The sequence below is a fragment of the Megalops cyprinoides genome, chromosome 5 (assembly GCF_013368585.1).
Source record: "Megalops cyprinoides isolate fMegCyp1 chromosome 5, fMegCyp1.pri, whole genome shotgun sequence".
Taxonomy (NCBI): Eukaryota; Metazoa; Chordata; class Actinopteri; order Elopiformes; family Megalopidae; genus Megalops; species Megalops cyprinoides.
This window is the reverse complement of record NC_050587.1, coordinates 34,409,106-34,432,017: the sequence shown is the minus strand read 5'-3', so window position 1 is coordinate 34,432,017 and position 22,912 is coordinate 34,409,106. Positions and strand designations below refer to the sequence as shown.

General features: G+C 45.9%; 1 protein-coding gene across 1 annotated transcript in view; it reads left to right on the top strand.

The window, feature by feature from the left end:
- The window catches only part of megf10 (multiple EGF-like-domains 10), a 65,243-nt gene that overhangs the window by 24,473 nt on the left and 17,858 nt on the right, over positions 1–22,912 (top strand). Inside the window, exons 5-9 of the mRNA XM_036528646.1 lie at positions 2,310–2,402; positions 12,694–12,940; positions 13,541–13,661; positions 14,378–14,514; positions 20,787–20,999. Coding sequence (XP_036384539.1) covers positions 2,310–2,402; positions 12,694–12,940; positions 13,541–13,661; positions 14,378–14,514; positions 20,787–20,999 — 811 coding nt within the window. The remainder of the gene's footprint in view (positions 1–2,309; positions 2,403–12,693; positions 12,941–13,540; positions 13,662–14,377; positions 14,515–20,786; positions 21,000–22,912) is intronic.

Here is a 22,912-nt window from a genome sequence, read left to right as displayed (position 1 = left end):
TGCACCTAACTAAATCCATTCTTGATGACTGTCTTGTGCCAACTTGTGATGGGAGAACACTCAGAATGGGTGGAGGAATCTGATGTTAATACTGAGTAATCAGTCATATGTTTTTGCTATGAGGGTAACATCTGCTGATTGGTTCATTCCAGTCAGTGATTGACAGCATGTGGTTGCTCCACCCATTATTGGTTTTATGAAGCATCATTGTCTCACCATGTTAGTATAAACTGGAATTTTGCACACATTTGCACACATCAGATACCCTTACCTGTCAAATTTCATTTTGCATGTTATCAGTTTCTACCTCCTGATTTTTGCTTATGTAAGTTTTAAGTATTTTGCCGGATTCAGCAGCAGTGCTGCATGGAGCCTTCTGGAACCACATCCCAAACAACAGCGGTAGGGGTTTAAATCAAAGGTTGCAGGTTCCATTTTCAGGTAGGCTAGAGGTACCTTAACTGAACTGCCCCAGTAATATCCAGCTGCATAAGTGGATAACAGGCACAAATTTTAAGCAATACAGGTTACACTGGGAAAGAGTATCTGCTAAGAAAATAAATATATGTGCATTTATTTATATATACTATATATATTTAAATTTCTACCCATATTGGTATGTATAAATATAGCTCAGCACAATGTCATCAAGCATATTGATGCATTTGGATTTGGTACCGTTCCTGCAACTAAAGGCCAAATAATTAGTTGGGGTGACAGGGGTTAAGCAAAACTGATGTTGTGCTAAAAGCGGGATTGAGGGCCCCTTTTATTGCATGATGAATCAGCTTTTATATAACAGTGGATATGAAAATGTGACTGCGCTGAGCTCAAAGAGGACTTTCTTCGGGTCGCTGAAAAGGATCTGTTGTATTTACCGTGCGGTGCAGTCACATGGTCCTCTCTCATGTGTCCTGTTTCCTCCTTTTTTCCCTCCCAGTGGAAATGCCTTGTGCCTTGCGAAACTGCAAAAAAAAAACCCTCATCAAAGTGGGATTAATTATATCGCTGAATACGCTGAGTCATCATTTACGAGAAACTCATGCAAATTACTGTCGGGGGAGGACAATTGACAGAATCAAGCTCGTCATCAAATTTTCGTCTGATTTCCTTGCCCTTCCCCCCCAGGTCTCCCAAGTGGAGAATTGTGGATATTACAATGGAATAGGAAAGTTGCCAACACGCTAATACCATTTCACTGATGTCATGTAGAAACATCACCGGTTCCTCCCGCCTTTCTGTCGCAAAGTCAGCAAGTATGTCTGTTTTAAAAAGCTGAGAATTAATACTAAGGCATACTACTGGTCAATTTATGAAATGATGTTCAGTACATTTAACTGCTTAGCAGATGTCCTTATACAGAGTAACTTACAGGTAATTTTCAGATGTTATCCATATGGACAACTGGATATGTGCTGTGGCAAGTATGGAAAGTAAGTACCTTGCCCCTGTGTACAACAGCATTTCCACAACAGGGAATTGAACCTGCAACCTCTGCTCCTTGCCACTGCATCACACTGTTGCCACGAGATGGCTAAAGCTTCCTGTACAGTAACACAATAAAGAATACACTCGACATGACCTCACCCTAAAAGAACATGTGTACACGCAAGATCTGAACAATGGTCAAGAAAAAAAGCTTTTGCCAAAAAGAAAACTGTGGCAGGTACACATAAAGACGCCTTCATCTGCTCAGCCATCTTACAGCAGGGTTACCCCGGCTCTTTTGAGGATGTCTCAATGTTGTAGTGCCCGCTGTTTTTGCCATGAGAGGGCAGCTCTAATTCCATTAAGCTCTGTTCCTAATCATCGGGATCCAGTTCTCACAGTGGACCTGATCCTGTCTGTCCGTTACCACCTCACACCTCCCTCCCTCGCAGTGGGCATTGTTTATTCCCATCTCTCAACGTGACCGAAGTTTACCCTCGAACCTTCCCCATTGCACCCCCCCCCCCCCAGCTACCCCAAAGTGCAGCAGTGGCCGTAATGTGACTTAACTCGATTTCCTTCCCAGCATGCACTGTGTGAGCCTGCCCCGGTGTTGTTTGCGTGGCGCCTAGAGAAACCATGGGGTCATTGATCGAGTGCAACGTGTGTAGTGTCAGGCGCTGTGGTGCATTGATGAGAGTGCCCCCCCCCCCCCCCACACCACCACTGCATATCCGGCTTAGCCACCCCCCCCCCCCAACCCCCCACCAAAAAAAAGCTCCCTGTTGTTTGTGAGAGTGAATGAAATCTGACCTCACTTTCCCTTGTTTTCTCTCCCACCCTGACCCCCCACCCCTCTCCCGCCCCCACCCCCTCTCCAGCCCACTGTGCTGAGAAATGTGTCCATGGCCGCTGCGTAGCCCCCAGCACCTGTCAGTGTGAGCCCGGCTGGGGCGGCCCCGACTGTTCCAGCGGTAAGTCCCCTCAGCTGCGGCCGTCCGTCACACCGCCCGCCCACGCCTCGAACAAGGGGGCTGTTCTGGGATCAGTCAGGGAATGCGGAGGAAGGATGGGAGGGGGGTGTATGATTGGTGGTGGTGGTGGTGGTGGTGGTGGGGAGTTCCCTCTTTTTACATTAGCAGTGGAGGCACCCTCCACCCCCTCCCCCTACCCCAACATGTGTTTGAATGTGTCCAACATCCTGCAAGTTTGGCCTGGCGCACAACACCCCCCCCCGACCCCAACCTTCCAAACTCTCAACAGTACTTCAGAGTAAAGTATGTCCCTCCTCCTTCTCCAGCCCCACTCTGTGTCTTCTGTATGCACAGGTATGGAGAAGGTTTCTGTGTGTGCCAGCAGAGCTGGGGACGCGCTGTGCGCTGCCGGGTCCCTGCTGTTGTCTGCAGACTCTTTTCTGAAGTGGTTCACACTTCAAGGCCGCCTTTCTTTGTCTGCCAGGCTCGGCGGGGCCCCTTCCAGCGTCTGTGCTTTTAATTTTCGCACCGGCCCCCGTCTCTGCCTGCTGGAGTCAAAACATGTGCTCCGAAAACCACGTAACCGGGAGCTCGACGCGTCCCAAAAACCTGTCTGCACGGCGGTTCTTAGCAGTTTCATCAAAAACAAAGTCGGGATGCCTCATGCACCAGGGGAGAAACGTTCTGATTCTGCGTGAGGAGAGGATTAAAAAAAGCTGGGTTCTCCGCTACACAGGCCTGATTGTATAATGTCAGTTCTGTTCTTACCATACTTCGCCACAGACTTACAAACCCGTCAAACTTAGGTGTGACTGACTCATTAGACTAGAGATTAGTAATGAAATGAGAGAAGAGGAGACGAAGCCGGCGGTGCCGCCCGTGGAAAGGAGCTGAATCCTGGCCGCCATTCTTACATTGGGGGGCCCCTAAGAAAAGGCTCATTGTTGTGTCTGGAAATGGCTACTCCCCCAGGGGGCACTGGAGACCAGACTGGCCTGTCTGATCAGGAGGGATTAAATCTGCATGGATATCGTTGATCTGGGTGGGGTCAAGAAGTAAGATGATACTTGCCGGCGTGGTGTGTTAGCGCCACACCGCTTGCCTCTACGTTTTATCCTCAAGTTTCCTTAATTAACCATGGTGGACGAACTGGAGGTCTTCTCGCTTAGCGTATGAAGTATATTCGTGCGGAAAATATAAGTATATTGGTATGCAACAAATACTCCAGAATGCAATGACACATAGCAAACATAGGCCCTTGCTATTTTGCAGCTAATATAGTGCGATTAACTGAAATAAATTGTTTTTACTTTTTTCATCGATCATTTTTAAACCTGGCACTGAAATGGTTAAGCTACAGTTCGCAATTGTAAACCAGCTTAGAAACTGGACTTTTCTGGTACCTATGTTGCTTCTGTGACCGAAAGGTTTGTTATTTTGTCTGCTTTGATTTTTCTGTGTGATTCATTCCACTATAATCAAGAGCACTTTATTCTTCCACTAACAGCGCAGAAAGGGCTGGCTCTGACAATAGCAGACAAAGGTCCCGTTCAGTCCCAGGCCAGCGGTTCATTGCTTCCTGAAAATAAACCAGCTGAAAAAAAAAGCTTCACGGATACTGGCGGGTTTACATGGACAGGGATAAAAGACACTGCGTGTAACCTGATGTAGCTCGCCTCCGCCACCATACATCACGCGTCAGTTTGCATCAGCTCACATTGTGCGGCCAGTCAGGCCTCCTCAAGCTGTGCTGATCAGCCTATCAGCCAACCCCAACAAACGAACGCGCAAATGCAGACATACTTGCCTCAGTTGTCTGCCTCTGTCCTGTGATGGTGACAGAGCTCGTTGTTTCGCCTCATGCCTGAAATTTGCCGGCTGTTGTTAATGCAGCAAGGAAGGGACGTATGGGGTCAGATTGCAGCTAAAAATGTGTATGGACAGCGCGCCTCGCGGATCAATATGAGTCATTCCCGTGGAGGTGCCTCGGGCCGAACAGCGTCCCTATCAGGCGATGTCATTATCGCTCTGCTTCATTGCCTGTGAAGCTGTTATTTTCCCAAGACTCCCTGAGGCTCTGTACTGTTTAAACTCAGAGCCACCAAAGTAAGCTGGGCTTGAGCAGTTTTGAACGTTTATGTTGTCTATTATTTTGTTGAGTCACTATAATCGTGGTGTAAGGAAACTTCCCAGATAGCTACTGTTAGGGAGAGATTGCTGTGTAAGCGATACTCATGTTTTTTTTTTTTTTGTTAAAAAATCCTATAATGTTGTCAGTCTATCCTGCTTTATCTGACTGATCTCATTGCCTTATGCTAACAATAGCTGTCAGATGAATACTCATGAAGGCAGCTCACATTGCCAAACAGCGTAAGGTTATCCCGGCTCATTTTGGCTGATTCCCTGCCGACTGGAGCCCCGATCTCAGAGAGATCTCTCTCTCTGGACGTCCTCTCGCCCCTCAGCCTCGATCGGAGGGAGGTCCCGCCTGGGTTTTATCGAGCGTCCCAAGCGACACGACTTTCATTTCCTCAAAACACCCCGAGAGGCCAGACTCATTGTTGTGTCCTGTTCATGGGTCAGAGGACCCTGACAATGCGTCTGAGTATTGTTTGGGGTGAAAGAAAAAAAGCAAGGGCAGGAATTCTCTAATTCTTTACCCAAGATGAAAATAATAAAAAAAAGAAAAAAAAAAGCTGCTTGGGGAGACATTAATTCAGGAAGTGCCCCCAGGATGTGACACATCTGGGTTAAAATAAAGTTTGGCACATGAATAGAAGGATTGGACACCGCAGAGAGAAATTCCATTACCTTTGACAGCTCTGTGGCAGATGCCATTTTCTCCCATTAAGAGACATTGTGGATTTTTAGGTGCATCCTCAACAAGCTCGCAGGGAGACTATTTCTTCATTAGTGACCCACTGGTAGCCATTGCTCTGGGACGCCAGGGGTGGTAACTTCTGTGGTTTTCGGACTCGAGCGGAGGCGCCCGTTTGGAAAAATGCATTTAAATCAACCCCAGTGCCAGCTGCCGTGGGGATCCTGTTTCAGCTTCAATCCCTCCGTCCAGCCAAACCACCCTGTCTGCTAGAATAAAACTGTTATTGCAGCACCTTCTCGCTAATACTCCTTAAACTCCACATCCGCGCAGTGCCTTTGTCCTACGGCAGCCGTTTGGGCTATGAGACAGTTAAAGAGGTTAGTTAGTCTGGAGCCAGTTGGTCTGCCCTCAATATGTCATAATACGTGTGGAATAAGTTAGAACGAAGACCAACTGGATAGTCTCATGGAACACAGTCTACTTGCTTATAATTCTAAATTTCACGGTTGCTTTGTGTGTCCTGACGTGTTGCAGGGTCGTACGCAGCCTCTAAAATAGCCGCCCTTCTCTGTTTTGTCTGGAAATCATTGTAAATGAAGACAATCACATTTACCGGAGACAGAAAACCAGTATCAGTTTGTTTAGCAAAGCTGTAACATAAGACTGTAATAATGGATTTCATAACAGCACCCTTTTCAAAAGAGCTGCAATGCGAGACAGTGTTTCAAACACTAGCTGTATAGCAGAACAGTGGCTTCCAGTGGACAGTACCCTATGTCCAGACCATTAACCAGGAAGACATATGCAAACAAATAATAAACTGTCATTCAAGCTTCCAGCCTCAGTTTTTCACAGAGGGTTGTCACTACAGTCTTCTCAGTTGCCTGGCAAGGCATTCACACACACACACACACACACACACACACAAAAGAAGAAAATATAAATGTGAACTATGTGCCAGACAGACTGTGGAAGCTCCACATTGCTTGTACAGATGTACATTTTCCTTTCAAATGCTCGATACACACGAAAAGACGTCTCAGGTTCCCATGAGCCTCTGGGGGGCTCCGTGTGGAACTCAGCATGCCTGAGTGGGCGTTCTTAAACGGATGGAAAATCACTACTGCTCCTCTCCCCCCAGAAGCCCCCCTCCACCCCAAGTTTTGAGGAAAGAGGTCTGGCCCAACTCAGTCTCAATCAACAGCTGGCAGGTTGAATTACTTGGTGGGGGGGGATGATTTTTTTTTCTCGCTCCTAAATAACCAATACTTTTCTGCTTGTTTCCTTTATGATCCAGCACTAATACGACGGGCTGGCCAAACAAGCCTCCTGTCTGCCCTGTGCAGTCCTTGAGACAAAGGGATAAAAGTCAGGAAACACAAATCAGATTAAGGTGTATACCTACAGTTATCTGCATGTGTATATTTATTTAACTTATATATACTTATATATCATAGAACTTGTAGAACGTATGGCATTAGAACATTTTATGAAATATTTTAGACTGTGTAATATTTAAGCATCAAATTGACAATATTTTTGTATACAAATGGCATACATTAAAATAGATTTTTCTGTGATTTTTTACGCTTTCCCATGTATTGAATACAGCACCTTTTTACAGGTTGTAAATTGATGGATTATTATTTGTTCCTCGTAACTTTTTTTTATTCTCACCCCAGCCTCTTTCTCTCTTTCTCTCTTTCTCGTCCTCTCTCTGTCATGTCTCTGGTTCTTCCATCATTCTCAATATGCCTTTCCTCCATGACACCCACAGTAAACGTTTTAATGAGGGACGTCAGACCACATACAGGGATGCTCATATGAAACAGATGTAAGCTTGCCCATGCACCAGACCGCACGGTTATTTATAAACACCCGGTCAAAACTGTTTGGATCCGGTTGACCCCGGTGACCCACATTGATTTAGAATTTTACCGTACAAACTCTGGGCGATCCTCAATCTTACAGTGCTGTTTTTCATGGATGAATACTGCACTTTGCCCCCTCTACCCTAAGTCTTGTTTATGAAATGTTTCTTTTTCTGAAAAATTATTTCAGTATATAGTTAAATGTGAATAATCTATTTTATTACATGTAAAATAATATTATTTTAATGTTTTCACATATACTGTGTGCCACAATGTATGGCATTTACAACAAACTATATCAATTACTGAATCATTTCCAGTTTTAAACAAATGCTATTTTTTAATTTGCAGATTATATTTTACAAAGCATATTACATTTCCTCCTGCTTGTATGTTGCACCTCTTTTGCAGATTATCTGATTGACAGCTGATTGCATGTGATCACACCAGGTGACCTTTTGGTCATCAGTGCATGTGTATTGGCATCATTGATTGTATTGGCTGAGATGCTTCTATATAGGATGGTCGTCAGTTTGAACAAATATACATTTGTATTCATGGAAGCAGACAGGATAAGTGCCATAGAGACTTCACTTTCCTTCATGCATGCCATATTAAGACCTCCTACACCTAAACGTGGCATGATGACAGATTCATTTGCCAGCTTGTCTTCTTCTGAGAGTAAGTGCGAGATCTAATCCAACCTTTGACCCCAGCGCTGCTCACAAATAACAAGCCCGTCGGAGGCAATTAACATGGTTTAGCGTAGAATCAACAGTGATGCCAGCGTTTCTATTGGTTCAGTGTTTCTGCTTAGCATTGGACAGCCAGAAATTTGATTTAATCCTGGCTTTAGTGTTTTTGATTACAGATAAAAGTGGTGGGAGTTATACAGACAGCAGCATTTTAGCGGATGTCCTTGGCACGCCGGTGCTTCTTGAGTTCCATTGAAGGGTTGTTAACGCGTTTTCGAATGCATCTTATCCCGAGCCTTCAAGAGGCCTAGTGCATACTAAAGGGTCAATGTGTAGGTGATTGGGTAATTGAAAGTTGCCCCTTCTAACATTTTAAATCGAGTATGGCTTTGTCAGAGGAAAACAGAAGGCACAGCTACGTGGTAAAAACACTGCATGCAGAGCAAATACACTTTGAGACACTTAGTAAAATAAGAATGTGGATAAGACATGCACGCTGTTTTTGTGTGGACTGTGTCTTTGAGTGTGGACTGTTTGAGTGTGCATGGAATATCTCTTTGTGTGTGGACTATCTGTTTGAGTGTGGACTGTTTGAGTGTGCATGGAATATCTCTTTGTGTGTGGACTATCTGTTTGAGTGTGGACTGTCTGTTTGTGTGTGGACTGTCTGTTTGAGTGTGGACTGTCTGTTTGAGTGTGGACTGTCTGTTTGAGTGTGGACTGTGTTTTGAGCATGGACTAGCTCTTTGAGTGCACTCTCCGAATGTTCACTGTCTGTTTGAGCATGGAGTGTTTGTTTGCGCATGGACTACCGCTTTGAGCATGGAGTATCTCTTTGAGTGTGGACTATCTTTAGCAGAAATAACTGGAAAGTCTGCTTTAGTGAACAGTCTCGAGCATCTGTCTGGCTGCTAAATGTGCCGGTAAATTATATAAAGACGTCAGAAAGAAATTTGGTCAGATTTAATCCTCCTGCTGGGGATTTTGACCTTATGAATGTAAGCCAATTTCAAATAATTGAGTTTGATATGGATTGCAGAAGGAGGTGTTTTCTTTTTATAATTTAGTATGAAATCTCATTTAGAGACACATTATCTTTGTGAAAACAACATTTTTTTTCTCCCTGGTATTACAGAATGTGTTGGTTTGTGGGGATATTATATGTTGTCTAGCCTTCATCCCACTCGTCTACAGGAGTTCATTACGCGTCCAAGTATTAGTGCTCTAAATCTGGATAGAATCAGAGTAAGAGTTTAAAGTAGAGTGTAGTGGAGATAATACAACAATACCATGAGATTCTGAATCTGGTAAAAGTCGTTAGTGCAGTCTATCAATCTCTGCAGTATCTCAGATCTCACTCGCATCTCCCTCCTCAGCAGGTCAGCTGTGCCTTAAATTGGAACACAAAGGGGAACAGTCGGTCTCGTTGCTTAAGCACGGGGAGGCCCCTGGGCACTGTTGTGGGTCCACTCTATCTAGGTCATGTTTGACAAAGGTACCGGAGAGCCCCGAGTCAATGCTAGAGAGAGAGTTTCATCTGTGTTTGTGCGATGAGCCCCCCCCCCCCCCCCCCCCCCACCTCTGATTGTGCTGTGCCGAGGGGCCTGCGGATACACTGTACACTTTTCACCGGGCCAGAAGTGCGGACTGCCTGTCTCCTCCATTCAGAGGACGAGGCGAGGATACAATGGAAACTCTCAAGCCATTTAACACCCCCCCCCCAACCATCACCCAGCCATGTCTGGCTCCATCCAAGATCTACAATATGGCCTCAAAAAATATGTTCCTCCCACCACATGAGTGTCACATTGTAGAGCTCAACACCGTGCAGGGCGGGTATTTCAGCCCCACATTGACCTCAGAGTTGGCTACCAGGCCCCCCCCAGCATGAGGTGTTGAGTTTAATACAGTCTCAAACAGTCTGAGGAGGTGCTGCACCTGACAGCAGGGCGATAATAGTGTCACACCTGTACACACCTCAGGAGCGTGTGCTGGACCCTGAGCTTGCCTGTGCCAGAGGGATTCGTTTCCTGTAGTCTGGGAAACCAGGGGCTGTAGATGATGCAGACGTCAGAGAAAAGAAACTTTGATGTGAGTTTGTGACCCTGTGTGGTTTGGCTCATCCAAAGCACCTGTTTTTATTATTTTTACATTTTTTTTTAGATTACTTCATGAGTCTCCCAGAAACCCCTTTTCTTTCTGAGGGAGGGGATCCATCCCTTTTAGCAAGTCACTCAATTGAGAGACATGAATGAATTAATTAGTGCTTGAGATGTGGGTGCGTAATGGCTGAGGTGCTCTGCTCTTACAGAATCACATGATCACTTAATTATTGATTTACGTTTCAAAATAATTTCAGTCTAATGCATGGACAGCGTGCTGCACGACTGACCCGATGTGCTCTAACGTTTCATAATGTACAGTAAGAGCCAACCTTGAAAAAAACAGTAAAATGCCCAACCCATAAAACTTCGATTCAAAAGGGGCTCAAACGCATCTCCTGTGAAATAGAACACCAGGGCATGACGTATTTTGCAGCCTCTTATTAAAGTTCTAATCATGGACCGTGATGGTAATGCCCTTTGCAATCAAAACAAATTAGCATTGTGTGACCGGGGTCTGGTCTCTAGGGAGTGATCGTGGTTTCAGTTCTAAAGATCATTGCCTCTTTGCGAATACTTGCGCATTGAGTGAACTGTGTTTACAAGGAGCTTATGTTTTACTGGTCTTGAAATAGCACCGGAGATCGACAGCTGAGAGTTTTAACAGTGGGGGGGGGGGGACTCCTCGGTCTGGACTGCGCTTTCACAGTAACTGAAACCGGTGGATCGACAAACCTGTGAACGTGAACCAAAACGAGACGACATGCGTATCATTACCCTAGTGGGAGTTAACATGGGAGGTGGGGTGTGTGTGTGTGTGTGCGTGGGGGGAGGGGGTGGGGCTGGAATGGGGTGTGGTAAAAAAAAAAAAAAGACCTTTAAAACTGACTGTTGAAAAGTGGCTGACATGTTGGCGAGCTCGTTGTGTTTAAGATGACACACGTGATGAGTCAGTCTCAATAAATGGATTTATGGTCCCGGGTTTACAGGCCGCAGCCAACCGCCATGTCCTCTCATTACCGCTGCCTCCCGCTTTAATCAGGGATGCAAAAACACATCTGCCCGGCCGTGCCAGCCCCATCTTTAATACCGAGCCACACACGGGCAGAAAGGGCCTGGCTCGCTGTTTATTTGCCTGCCAGACCACCTTCGCCAGAATCAACTTGACTCCTCATCGTTGGATGAATTACAGAACTGCTTTAAACTGCTGGTTTCATTCATCCTGCAGTTTCGGTGAAGCAGCGCGCGCTCTCTGCAGAATTTTAATCCACTGGCTTTCTGGTCTTCGCCCAAATTCTGTATGCTCTGCTCCGCACTGATGTCCCCAGGTGGGATGCCCAAAAAGACACTTCACCTCAATTGCTCCGGTGTTAATCTTGCAATACAAACCACCTTGTCAGGGTCAGGGATCCATTTTCCAACTTTTACACCACTTACTTTCCGGTTTTTCAGTTCCCACTGGAGCACACAGCCAGGCTGACATTTTGTGGCAGTTTGGTTAAGAATACTTTTAAATGGATTGCTGGTCGAAATGGGTGACGGATCACACAAACAGATCTATATGTTAAATAGATCCTGTCGTGATACTTAAGTGTCATTGCTTCATCAGGAATTAACCCGTTCAAAGGTTAACAAAAGGTGTGCTCTGTCTTAGAAACATGTCAAACTTTTGAAAGAAAAGGATTTTTGGACTGCTGCATACTGGGTACGCATTAAAATATGCTAATGCGTTTTGGGACCACCAGTCCTTTTTTGGAGCGTGCTCCTATCCTGGGCATACTGAAGCTCTATGGTGCTGCTGCCACCATGGGCTTTCCAGAGTCCCACTGGCTCCACCAAAACAGAGTGCATCAGATGATTAAAAAAGACTTGTTTTCCCCTAAAAGTGAGTATATATAACATAATGGATGGTTCTCGATTGTCAGCTTTTTCTTCTTTTTTTTCCACATTTTCCCATGTAATTGCCCGCCATTTGGAACCACGAGGGCAGCACCCCTCACATTGAAAAGAAGTAGAAAAAAAAAAGAAAACGTGTTGCATAAAAGATGAAAGACCTTTAGAATAAACATGCGGTCGGAGACATTCCGCTTTCGGTGAGTTACATGAAGGCGTGTGGCTCTGGGCAGGGAACTCCCTCGTAAATTTGGACTAAAGCTGGTGGAAGGTTGGTGGTGTAACGTGCTGTAACATAATTCGCCACATGCTGGATGAGTTGTGGTTTGGAGAAAGGCAGGATACCACCAAGAGGAAAGGGTCGCAGGAAGGCGTGTCCTGTCATATTGCTGGAGACTCTCTTAAGGCCCTCCTTTCGGGAGAGCTTCTTTACTGAAGCGAGAGGTTTCCTTAGGTCACCTGGTCATTCCAGGTCTTTCTTTCCATTGTAGCTTCTACTCATTGCGTGGTTATTGAAAGTGATGTGCAAAACTATCTCTGAAGGGGTGCTTACTGTGGGGCCATTCTCTTGAAAAATGACCATTGCTCAATTTTACTTCATAACCCTTATTTAACTCACAGTAAATGTCTAAGTGACAAAGTTTTGGGAGCATATTTTAAAATAGGATGTTAAGATAGGATGTTTTGAACACAAGAAGCAACAAACTGGAAGCAATAATCTGAACACAGAAAGCAACAAAAATAAAACCAAGATGAACATTTGGTTCACCAGAACAGGATGTGGTTCCTCAGTGCTTCTCTCCAACACATTGCCTTTCCCTCCAGCGGATTTCAGTGACGTTTCTCCCCAGACGCTCTCTTTCGGACTCGATTAACGCTCGCACCTTCTCTCCCCTGTGCTCTCGGCAGCGTGCGACAGCAACCACTGGGGCCCCCACTGCAGCAACCGGTGTCAGTGCAAGAACGGGGCGCTGTGCAACCCCATCACAGGGGCCTGCATCTGCACCCCGGGGTACAGGGGCTGGCGCTGCGAGGAGCACTGCGAACCCGGCACCTACGGGCACAGCTGCCAGCAGAGGTGCCAGTGTCAGAACGGAGCCACCTGCGACCACATCACCGGGGAGTGCAAGTGCTCCCCGGGATACACCGGGGCCTTGTGAGTGTGCCCCCGACACCACGCCGCGCGTATTCCCGCTTACCATGTCCAGATATTCCGGCTTATTGAGACCAGTTGTCGAAGCTGCAAGTGTTCTGGATTTGCTGGCTCATTTATGAGCATTCTATGAGCAAAGAGTGCAGTCTGAATCTGAGCATCCGTGACTGGCACAGGAACACAGACAGCACCAGGGCCTCCGGAACCTCCTGGAAGGAGGACGGAAGGAACGCCGGAGCGGAATGTCTGGTCATGATTAATGGAATATCTCACACTTCTCATGCATTCGGGGAGCTGAATATGAGGCCTTTATCGGATGCGACTGGCCAGATGCCTTCTTAACCTAAGCTGTCTTTAGAAAAGACGTATGTTAAAGGCGAACGATGTAAAAATACAGTTTAAAATGTCCTTGCATTTGTTTCATGCACTTTTCCTTTTATCTGGGTTGAATCTGTATATTAAACCTTGAGGTGAATGTTTAAATGTAATACATGGGTGTAATTACGTGGGTATTCAGGCTGTTAGAAAATGCTTTGAAGTGCAGCGGTGAGGGCGGGGTCAGGTGTGCACGCTGTGATAGGCTTCTCCCCCCCTGTCCTGCAGCTGTGAGGACCTGTGCCCCCCGGGTAAGCACGGGCAGCAGTGTGAAGAGCGGTGCCCGTGCCAGAACGGAGGGGTGTGCCACCATGTCACCGGGGAGTGTTCCTGCCCCGCCGGCTGGATGGTACGTATCTCCCTTTCCGTCTCATTTGCTCACAAGCAGCATAAAACATGTATGTCATCGCTGGCATATAGCAATGGCACCGTGGCATGGTGGTAAGGTAAGTTAAGATAATAGTGGTGCTGGGCTCGTAACCGAAAGATTGCCAGTTCGATTCCACACTGGAGCAAAGCTGTCGTACCCTTGGGAAAGGTACTTAACCCAGACTTGCCTCAGTAAATATCCAGCTGTATAAATGGATAATACATGAAACTGTAATCCATGTAAGTCACTCTGGATAAGAGCATCTGCTAACTGACAGTAATGTAATGCAGTGTAATGTCTAGTTAACCAATGAGGAAACGTCTGTGTGAGGCTGCAAGTCTGAGTCATCAGTGTGAGTTTACAAAGCCTGACATAATGCTTGATGAGCATACGACTGGAGGCAAAATGACGAGCCCAGATCAGCTGAATAACCTTTATGAGTCATTAAACTTTTTTGTGTTCTTGCGTGCACCAGTGCCTCCGTAGCCTTGAGCGAGGCACTTAATTTGAATCATCTCAGCAATTAAGCTCAGCTGTCTTAAGTGGTCGTTGCCTAAGCTGTGCAACAACATGTGTTTGCTGCGTGATCACCCAAAGTCAGAGCGTCTGTGAGGCGAATGACTAAGGTAAATAGCGTAATTGAATGCATGTGACGAGCGAAGCCTCTGGTTAAGGGGATTTTAATGTCTGAACAGGGGACAGTGTGCGGCCAGCCCTGCCCAGAGGGGCGCTTTGGGAGGAACTGTTCCCAGGAGTGCCAGTGTCACAACGGGGGTACCTGTGTGTCGTCCACGGGACAGTGTCTGTGCGGCCCTGGATACACCGGAGAGAGGTGAGTGAAGCGGGCTGGGCTGGGCCAGGCTGGACTGAGCCAGGCTGAGCCATGGCATTTTTCCTGTAGCTTGTTTTATGTCCAGAAGGAATTAATGGGCCTGGACTGGTCTGGACCAATCAGAGCTCTCTGCAGATGGTATTACAGGGCAGGGGTGTGGTCCGTAACTCTGACAGCTGTGTGTTAGCGTATTCATAGAAAAGTTATACGGGTCACCCCCAGAACACGCTTTGCGTTTACGCAGTAAGCAGGCTACAAAAAAGCCCTGCTCACAGCTGGTGTAACCACACCCTGGACACCTGTGCAGAACATAAAAAAACTGGGAGGGGTCTCGGCACGCCATGTGACAGCGTTAAACAGCTTGTTGTGAAAATCAAGACCTTTGACCTATTTGCCCCAGTGAAACTGGAGCAGGCCAAAGGCAGGAGGCCTGGCCCCGGCCTCCATAGCCATCGATCCACCCTGCAGACCAACAACAAGGTCAGTGGGAGGAGGGAAGACAAACTGCAATTAAACCGTGAAGCCAACTGTTCTTAATTGGGGGTTGTAAATAATGACTGCACCACCTGCTAAAAATACCCACACTTTCAGTCCTGTTATCAGCTGCTTTACATGCTCTGTAGATTATATCCTTAGAGGGGGATTAAAAAATTTAATATACATATTCATTTGCATATGCACAATGTGTATTTTGAAAATTTAGATTCACACGTAGCTCTCCATGCCCACAAACAAGGAATGAGGAGAAGGTAAACATCAGTTAATCTGTTCTAAAAGACTCTCCACCAGTATCCTGAAAGCAGGTTGTTTGCTTGCCTTTGTTTCCCCTTTGCACTCAAAGCATGCACAATATGTTATTAGAGTGTGCTATTTACATCTGCAAGTTAAAAGTACTGTCTTCTTGATAATTACATTTAATTTACTAAGTGGAACTCTAAGTCTAAGTCTACAATTAGATACAATTAAAAAGAATAAAGAAATTACCTAATGATTGGTAGGAATTACACACCTAACTGACATTTTTGCTTGTTAATCACAAGCAAAAACAAACAAAAAGGGACATTTTGGGGAATGACATTTTTAAGGTAATATTTCAGCCTCCTCTATTTCAAGCTCACAAGCTCTCCCACCTCTTGAGGTCGTACCCAGAGTCCTGTCATTTGGCTCAGTGGCACCAAACCAACAGTGACACAGTAAACAGAATGGGGAGGAGACCCTTTTCCAGAATTAGACTGTTATTGTCTTTCCCCACATCTGTTTGTAAGCGTGGGATGGTGTGGGTTTTTTGGTGATACAGATGAGACATTACAGGACCCCTCTGGAGTCATGATGGGTCGAGGGGGGGCAGGGGGTTGAAATGCACCCAGAGCCGGAACACAGGAGGACAAAACGATTACAGATGGGAACATACAGGAGCGGGGGGAAGTGTGTGGGGTTTGTCGGGAGGGGCTGGTAGTAATACTGAATCCAGCGGAGTGTGACAGAGGGAGAGTGATTCTGGCCGCGTCTCTCAGATCCTGATGTGAAAGAGCTTCTCATCAACAAGAGGACCCTCCCAGCCCACAGAGATATTTTTTCAAGTGCACGTACACACATGCACACGTGCACTAATGCAAACACACACATGCATGTACACACACACATGCGCACAGACACACACACACACACACACACATACACACACACACACACATACATAGGGATGCATGCACAGTCACACACGGGCCACATACACCACGTAGAGGCCACACAAACACACACACACGCTCCTGCATAAACACACACAGACCCTGTAGTCCTGTATGTACACAGAAAAACCGACAACACATACTAATACGCATGTACACATGCACAGACACACACAAACACACAATCTGGGGCTCTGCATACAATAAAGACCAGCTTTATAACTACCAAACTAAGTTAATCTCTCTCAGCAAACAGTTCAGTATTGCACTGCTAAATAGTGGCAGACAAGCACGGCAGGATTGACAAAAGAATACAGACTTTGCTCAGTAATAAATACTCATTAGTCACTGATACACCCTGGCTGGCTTAGCGTGAACATGACGATTGAGTTACACCACATCCTAAATAACCCCGCCTGATTGGGAGACTTCCATTCCCTCACATCAGGTCACCAGATTCCTGAGCGCGCTTTAAGAAACGGTGCCAATCTGTGTCAGTATTAATACCGGGGCCCAGCTGCTGCCATAACAGCTCTGCTGAAAGCAGGGAGGACGGCCATCTGGTCCCCCCCTCCACCCGCCCTATGGCCACTCCCATGCCCAGCGTGCAGCTGTGAAGAGGGGCGCTGGCGGAGGAGCAGGAAGCGTGCGGGACATATCTGAGGGCGAGGATGCGACCAGCGGGCCGTGGCACCCTGCCAGGGCCGGCCAGAGGATGCGCTCGCTGCGGCCGGCCGCCCGTCTGCCGCCCGGCTGCCAGCTGGGGGGGGAGGGGTGTTGGAATGCAGGGGGAACCTTGCGGGCTTCGTGGAGAGCCTCCCAGATCCGTAGCTGCCACACCACATTGGTATTCATATTTATCGTTTTGGCAGACGCTCTTATCCAGAGCGGCTAACAAAGCAGAATAAACTGACATGGACAACAGAACACAGATATAAATTACATTACAGTCATTTAGAAGACACTTTTATCCATAGCAAGTTTCATATGTTACATTATTGACATGCTATCCATTTATAAAGCTGGATATTTACTGAGGCAGTTCTGGGTTAGGGACCTTACTCAAGGGTGCAGTAGCAGTGACCCAGCAGGGAATTGAACCAGCAACCTTTCGGTTGCAAGCCCTGCTACTTACCATTACCCTACGCTGCCACCCATATAAACATGTCTGAACATGTGTCAATCGATCACACCGTGCTATAACCAGCGCCATGCTGAATACAGACTGTATTGTATCAGCACATCACAGCAGCCTATAAAAACATCTGACGAGCCTTACATGCTTTTTAATGATGACGTGATGGAGTGGGTGATCAGGCCATTGGAGCTTTAATTCAAGTGCTTGTAGGAGAGGAGCAGAACCAACAGAGAAAACCTTTGCCAGACGGTCTGAAAGCCAAGCATTGGATATTGCAGTGAAAATCTGGCTCGACTGTAACACCACTATCTTCTACAGCCCCGTCTGACTGCATGTTATAAAAATTAAAAATTCAGATTAGTCTTCATAGGTGAGCAAGTTAGAACCAACAACCATCTGATTAATCTTACCAAATGAGCATGAATACTAGATAAAGTTCAACGCCATGGCACACTGGACCTCCGTCAGTGTTACCCACACAGAGCCTTGTATTTTAAGATGCTGTGCTGGACTTTTTCAGGAATGACACTCAAACGGCTACATGTTTTGCCATTTAGTCACAATTCTATAAACATGTCATTACGTTCTCTGCTCAGAGCCCGCAGCGCCACCGGGAGAGGGACGGCTAAGTGATTCAGCCACATGTTCTGTCATTACAGTCAGAGCTTCCATCGTTTAGGAAGAACTTCTGATGCCTCAGTGACGCTTTTTTCCTGTTTCTGAAAAGCAACACTCTGAAATCACCAGTCTTTAACCCTTTCGTACGTGACTTATTTTATGCTATGTAGCGCGCGTGTTACGTTACATGGTTTGTTATGCTCTCATTAGCATTACTAAGCTTCTCATAGTTATCACATAGTTTTCTCATAGCTATACTTTGTAACTTTAAAACACTGTTTCCTCAATTTTCCAATCTAGTGTTCTAATTAAACCCGTTTAACCGTACGCGCGAAAGGGTTAAAGATCAGCGCAGAAGACCTGCTGAACTGAGCGTGTAAATGAATGCTGCAGTGAAATGACAATATTAGTAGAACAAAGAGCAGCTGCTTTTCTAAAGATAACAAAAAGGCCATGCGGCTACTCCTCACTGGTTATTTGGCTGTCATGCTGGAGGAAATCTGTCATCATCTTGTGAAAGATCCCATCGTGGATTCCCTTGCTCCTACACTGAATATTTCCCTGCAAAGTATTGCATTTTTATGCTTTTGCTGTACTTATCAGGGGCGGAAGGTTGGTCCACAGCATTTAAACAGGAAGGATGTTTGTCAGAAGGTACGAATAAGCAAAGTTCTTGAAAAGCAGGCTAGTCTGGGCTGGAACCACAGACTGGTGGCTGGCAGAGGCTGGGATGTAAGCAAACGGGGCCTAACCCAAAAAGGAGCTCGGCTGGGCTGGGGAGAAAGGCCCTGGGCCCGTAATTACCAGTATCAGAGAACACGCACCATATACTTAGCCAGCCTGTGAACCTACAGGAATAGCAATACAAGTGCGTTTTTATGAGTTAATAAGGGCTTTTTGGAAAAGCCAGACGTCACTGGCTGCCTCTGACACGCCACCATGCTATCTCACCACACCCTCTGGGCTGGAAAACAGTCAAGATCTTTGCGGGGTTCGTGGGAGGGGGTGCTGGGTGGGCCATCTTTACAAAATATTATCATCATTATTTATTCACGTAACAGATGCACCTTAACCCGGGCTCAAATATTACATGTATTCACAATTTATATAGCCTCATGCCTGGGTTAAATTTCACTTGAGGGTGCAGGGCATTGCTCCACTTGGAATTTGAACCTGCGGCCTTGTGGCTGTGAGTCTTGCCCCTTAATCACTATTTCTAGCACCCAGAAGATAGGGTTATTTGCTCACATGGAGCATTATTATATTGCAGACCTCTGTGTCAGTAAAGAGACACATTAACGTATTGTGAGTGGGAATCTGGAATTTAAGTAAAGAGAGCGGGAGTAAGGTACTTTACATTTACATTACATTATTGCCATTTAACAGTTATGCTGCACAACTTACAATTTATACAAGTTGTCCATTTATACAGCTGGATATTTACTTAGGCAATTGTGGGTTAAGTACCTTGCCCAAGGGTACTGCAGCAGTGCCCCAGTGGGGAATCAAGCCAGAAGCCTTTTGGGTATGAGCCCTGCTCCTTACCACTATGCTGCCAGTCTGAGGGTAGGTAAGGGTTGTATTGCTGGTGTACCCTTCATTAAAATACACTCCATATGTTTTAATATTAAACCCAGCTGCCTGAGTCTGAGCTGGTGTCAGATGTCAAAATAAGCAAGCGTTCTGAGTTTCTCTGATGAAAGACATTTGGTGAGCTAATGAATGATGGTGATAAACATATCACAACGACAGGGTAAGAACATGGAAGAACCTGGCAACTCATCCGTCATAATGATCTGATGCCAACTGGACTATACTAGGCCTGCCGGAGTAAGATTGCAAGAGCTGGGGGTGTGTTACTGGGGTCTCCACAAAAGCATTCCTGTCAACAGCCAAGCTGTGAAGCATCCCAGAACTCTTTTAAACCAGTCTAAAGTATCTGATGTTGGGGGGGAAAATCACAGAAGAACATTTGGGGGGAATTTCAGGAAAGCTGTTGTGCTTCTTTTTACAAGAATTTGAACAAAGGGCTCTTTTTGTCCTTGTGCCCTGTGATACTGTGTGTGTTTGTATGGGTGTAATGTTTGACCAAAGTTTTTTTATTAGGCGTCTTGAGAAGATACGATCACCCTTGAAATGTTGATTATCTGTATATCGTGAGAGGAGGTGTGAAGTATAAGAAATTTGTCACCTCAGGTTGTCTTGCAAGGAAAGGTGATAGAAGATTTGAGGTCAATGTATGTGGCACGTAATAAGAGTGGATTTCCAGGAAGTGGTATCATATGACAGAATGCCTGTGACCTGTCCATCTCTGGTATACAAAAACTGGGTCCCAGACCACTGAAATGCCCCCCCGCCCAATGACACCTCCTGTCTGTTTATGCCTCATCCTACAGCAGACATTAACAGTTATTCGCTCTTTTAGTACACCTCCATTACGGCCGCCTATCTCCTAACCATAATGATACCATTAGCCGTTTAAGCGTTTGAACACCAGTAATCAGTGAAAAAGTCGGTCAAGTTGAATGGCGTCCGGTTCCATGCGGTGTTGACTCCAAATTGCGGCAGTCCACACACAAATCCTCTAATCGGCATAGAATGCACCCAAGTGTTGGATTTAAACTACTGTAGTTGCGTGTAACATAATAGGATTGTGTTCGCAAATGACTGGCGCCCACAACTGCCCTCATTGTAACTGGCAAATTCCCTGTTAATGAGAACCAGGAGACGCTTTGCCAAGAAAAAAAAAAAAAACGGCGTGCCAGGAAAGCGATGTGGCAGAGGGGTCGGCTGTCGTCAGCGTGTCCCGTGTTCTGCCGTCTCTGCAGGTGCCAGGACGAGTGCCTGGTTGGCACGTACGGCGTGGGCTGCGGCCAGACGTGCCGCTGCGTGAACGGCGCCAAGTGCTACCACATCAGCGGGGCATGTCTGTGCGAGCCGGGGTACACCGGGGAGAGCTGCGAGGTGCGCCTGTGCCCAGAGGGGGTCTACGGACTCAGGTGTGACAAAAGGTGCCCCTGCCACGCCCAGAACACCCGCAGGTAAGCCCCCTCCCCCGCCGCCCTCCACATCTGCCAATCAGTGTCCGTCAGCAACTACAGCTGGAAGAGAATACAAGGATCTCCTTTGGGAAAGGGGCCACAGAACACATAAAATATGAAAACAAAACCTCTGCTTGGTCAGTTAGTGACATAGCATCCACCTTCACTGTTAAAGCTTACCTGGACATGTAACTGAACAAAAGAATATATTACTTCAAAGTGCTGATGGCTGACAGCATTACTTTGTAAAAAAAGTTGTCATATTTTGTACTTCAGGGCTGAGCCTGTGCTGTAAAGACTGGTTAGTGTGTGGTTTGACCTTTATCACTTCAGACATTATCTCCAGCTGTGATTCATTCACTAACTTGACTTGGCTGCCAAGTAGCTGCTCTCTCGGCTGGTGGTGAACACGATGATTTCTGCTTAATGAAGTTCTGCTTGAGTGGGGGGAATGTTCATCTCAGCCATTATCCGTTGTGTGTGGGGATCAAAGGCCTGTCTCAGCCTTTGCTGGTCATCTGTATCATATTCTCATTACCCATAATTCTTTGTTCCAGCTAATCAGAGATTTGTTGCTGGCGGTGTCCAGTGACACAGGACAAATGCATGGAATTGTCCTGTATTTGAATTATAGATTCTGTAGCCAAATATCTCTCCAAGTGTAGAGACTAGTGTATTTAAATGCATGGTTGTAGTTATGGAATTTAATAAGCACTGAGCAAGCTGAGATGAGCTGCATGTTTGTGCTTTCAAAGGACTGTTTGATACTTTGGTTTGCTCCAGATGTTTATGGATTTAGAACGGCAAAATTGCATACCGGGATGAATAAAATGTGAGTTTCTTAAACTCCACAGATGTGCAGTCAGCATTTTGTTCAGAAGGGCTTATTTTGGGCTCAGTTGAAAGTCCTGGTGTTTTTTAAATTAATTACATACAGGATGATACTTCTCATCTCTTAATGTTTAGTTCATGTAGTAGAATATTTCCTTGTGTTGTAATATAGATAAATAACGGCATGTGTTATTTGAAACAAATCCTGTTTCTTCCCTGGTGTCTTTGAAGTTTTTAATTAAATGCAAAATGGTGACCCCATTAGATATTGATTCAGCCGGTTAATTGATATTGAAGTTAAGGTCAGCAACAAAGTCATATTATCTTTTGTCTCGCCTGGTTAAAAACAAAGTATTCTGTTTTGAAAGAAACTCCTGTTAATGGATATGTTATATATGAACAGATCATACACTTATGCTTATGTATGTTACGTGCTTACTACTATTTCATTTTTGTAAACTTAAATGTTTCAATTCAGTAACAATAATAATAATAATAAGAGGAATAGGAAGAAGAAGAAGCCAAGTTTAGGGTTGAGGGAAGGGGGGTCTCCCGCAGTGAGATTGTTTGAGGGGGCAATGGGGCATGACACACGGTATCAGACGGGGGCTGTTTATGTGGTTAGTGGGTGGTGAGACAAACAGCCAGCCATTGTGCCAGAGCCCAAGGATCAGACAGCTTGGCACAGCTGACAGCGTCCATGTGTTACAGATCTGGACAGCTGCTAGGCTCCCCTTCAATGGGGCTGCTGTTCCAGGTGGAGACAGCTGCCACTCCCCCCCAGGTAGTGGGCTGGACCAGTCTGGCAAATGCTCATAGGGTGCTGTGCCTGCCTATCACTAAGGGTCCCGCCCCCTCATGACTGGCTGAGAGGAGGTTATGAAAAATGTGTAACGAATATCCATATTGCATTAAAAATGCCACTCAGCTCATAACAGAACTGAAGTAATATTCCTCTGTGCTGGGTAGCGTTAAATATGTGCTTACTTACCTGTTATCCAGTAGGTTTTTGGTACATCTGACCTAACATCCTTACTTGCTTGCCCTAGACTTCTGCTTGAACCTTTCATTTCAGTTTTGAG